The sequence below is a fragment of the Corapipo altera genome, unplaced genomic scaffold (assembly GCF_003945725.1).
Source record: "Corapipo altera isolate COAL_440 unplaced genomic scaffold, ASM394572v1 59261, whole genome shotgun sequence".
NCBI lineage: Eukaryota > Metazoa > Chordata > Aves > Passeriformes > Pipridae > Corapipo > Corapipo altera.
Genome location: NW_020888784.1, coordinates 1 through 2,593, shown reverse-complemented (window position 1 = coordinate 2,593; position 2,593 = coordinate 1). Strand labels below are relative to the sequence as shown.

The following is a 2,593-nucleotide window of genomic DNA, read 5'->3' as shown; positions in this document are numbered from 1 at the left end:
TTTGGGGACAGGGGATTTGGGGATTTGGGCACAGGGGGTTTGGGGAAAAGGGGATTTGGGGACAGGGGGTTTGGGGATGGGATTTGGGGACGGGATTTGGGGACACAGGATTTGGGCACAGGGGATTTGGGGATTTGGGGACAGGGGATTTGGGCACAGGGGATTTGGGGATGGGGGATTTGGGGACAGGGGGTTTGGGGAAAAGGGGATTTGGGCCCAGGGGATTTGGGGTTTTGGGCACAGGGGATTTGGGCACAGGGGATTTGAGGACAGGGGAATCGGGCACAGGGGATTTGGGGATTTGGGCACAGGGGGTTTGGGCACAGGGGGTTTGGGCACAGGGGATTTGGGCACAGGGGGTTTGGGGAAAAGGGATTTGGGGAAAAGGGATTTGGGGACAGGGGATTTGGGGATTTGGGCACAGGGGATTTGGGCACAGGGGATTTGGGGTTTTGGGCACAGGGGATTTGGGCACAGGGGAATCAGGCACAGGGGATTTGGGCACGGGATTTGGGCACAGGGGGTTTGGGCACAGGGGGTTTGGGGATTTGGGGTTTTGGGCACAGGGGATTTGGGGGTTTGGGGTTTTGGGGACGGGGGATTTGGGCCCAGGGAGGGTCACGTCGGTGGCAGCTCCGGGGGCTCCTCCTCGTCCGAGTCGAACTCTGCGTTCCCGTCCTTGACCCACTTCCCGCAGGGATCCTGGATCCACCCGGAGCTGGGGACGGACGGACCGGTCAGGGGGGTCCGAGGGGGCTTGGGCTGGGCTGGGGGCGTTTGGGCTCAGTTTGGGCTCAGTTAGGCCCAGGTTTGGCTCATTTTGGGCTCGGTTTGGGCTGATTTAGGCTCAGGTTTGGCTCACTTTTGGCTCATTTTGAGCTCAGTTTAGGCTCAGTTTGGGCTCAGTTTGGGCTCGGTTTAGGGCTCAGGCTCAGTTTGGGCTTGGTTTGGGCTCAGTTTGGGCTTGGTTTGGGCTCAGTTTGGGGCTCAGACTCGGTTTAGGCTCAATTTTAGCTCATTTTAGGCTCATTTTGGGCTCGGTTTGGGCTGGGTTTGGGCTCAGTTTGGGGCTCAGCTTAGGTTCAGTTTGGGCTCAGTTTGGGGCTCAGGCTCGGTTTAGACTCAGTTTGGGGCTCAGGCTCGGTTTAGACTCAGTTTGGGCTCGGTTTAGGCTCAGTTTTAGCTCATTTTGGGCTCAGTTTGGGGCTCAGGCTCAGTTTGGGCTCAGTTTGGGGCTCAGGCTCGGTTTAGACTCGGTTTAGGCTCAGTTTTAGCCCATTTTGGGGCTCAGGCTCAGTTTTAGCTCATTTTGGGCTCGGTTTGGGCTCAGTTTTAGCCCATTTCGGGCCCAGCTCACCTGCGCAGGTGCAGGTGGTGCCGCAGGACCCGGCGCCGCTCCGGGCTCAGCTCGTCCCACACGGGGCAGGATTTTCCTTTCCGGGTCGGAGCCTTCGGAACATCTGGGGAGGGAACGAGGTGGGAGTGGGACCCTCTGGAATTGGGATGATCCGGGACGATCCCGATCCTGCCCCGGAGCTTCCCCCTGGTCTCAAACCTGTCCTCCCGTGTTCCAGCAGCAGGGCTGGGGATCCTCGGGATTCTCCCACATCCCGGGATTCTCCCACATTCCGGAGCGGCTCCGGCACCGTCCGGGCGGGACCAACCCGGGAGCTGCTTCCCTGGGCCCTGGGATGGGACAGGGAATGAGGGATGAGTCCCACAGGGAATGAGGGATGAGTCCCACAGGGAATGAGGGAAGAGTCCCACAGGGAATGAGGGATGAGTCCCACAGGGAATGAGGGATGAGTCCCACAGGGAATGAGGGATGTGTCCCACAGGGAATGAGGGATGTGTCCCACAGGGAATGAGGGATGAGTCTCACAGGGAATGAGGGATGAGTCCCACAGACACCGGATGGCAGCGGGGACACGGCAATTCCAGAGCTTTTCCCCCCCATCCTCATCCAAAGAATCCCTTTCCTGGGAATCCCAGAGCCCTCCCTCTCTTCCCAGTCCCTTTCCTGGGAATCCCAGACCTTTATCTCCCTTCCCAGTCCCTTTCCCAGTAATCCCAGAGCTTTCCCTCTCTTCCCAGTCCCTTTCCTGGGAATTCCAGATCTTTCCCTCACCCTCCCAGTCCCCTTCCTGGGAATTCCAGAGCTTTCCCTCTCTTCCCAGTGCCTTTGCTGGGAATCCCAGAGCTTTCCCTCCCTTTCCAATCCCTTTCCCAGTAATCCCAGAGCTTTCCCTCTCTTCCCAGTCTCTTTCCTGGGAATCCCAGAGCTTTCCCTCTCTTCCCAGTCCCCTTCCCGGGAATCCCAGAGCTTCCCCTCATCCCACCAGTCCCCTCCTGGGAATGCCAGAGCTCCCCCCCTCCCCCTCCCAGCCCCTCTCCCGGCATTCCCAGCCCCATTCCCGGCATTCCCAGCCCCTCTCCCGGCATTCCCGGCCCCATTCCCGGCGTTCCCGGCGCCATTCCCGGTGTTCCCGACCCTTTCCTGCGGCAGCAGCTGCTGTAGGGGGCGGATTTCAGGAGGGCGCTCCGGGCGATCCGTCGGGTCCGTGCCAGGAGCGGGGCCTGGGATCCCTGGGAA

At 60.0% G+C, this 2,593-nt stretch overlaps 1 protein-coding gene across 1 annotated transcript; it reads right to left on the bottom strand.

Annotated features, from left to right (window-relative positions):
• Positions 1-572: 572 nt before the first annotated feature.
• LOC113942061 (sodium channel modifier 1-like) lies at positions 573-2,589 on the bottom strand (the record flags this gene model as incomplete). The annotated part of the gene is made up of 4 exons (XM_027633202.1): positions 573-718; positions 1,358-1,460; positions 1,556-1,686; positions 2,492-2,589. Coding segments are annotated over 4 exons (432 nt in total), but the record flags the coding sequence as incomplete, so codon positions are not given.
• Positions 2,590-2,593: the final 4 nt, after the last annotated feature.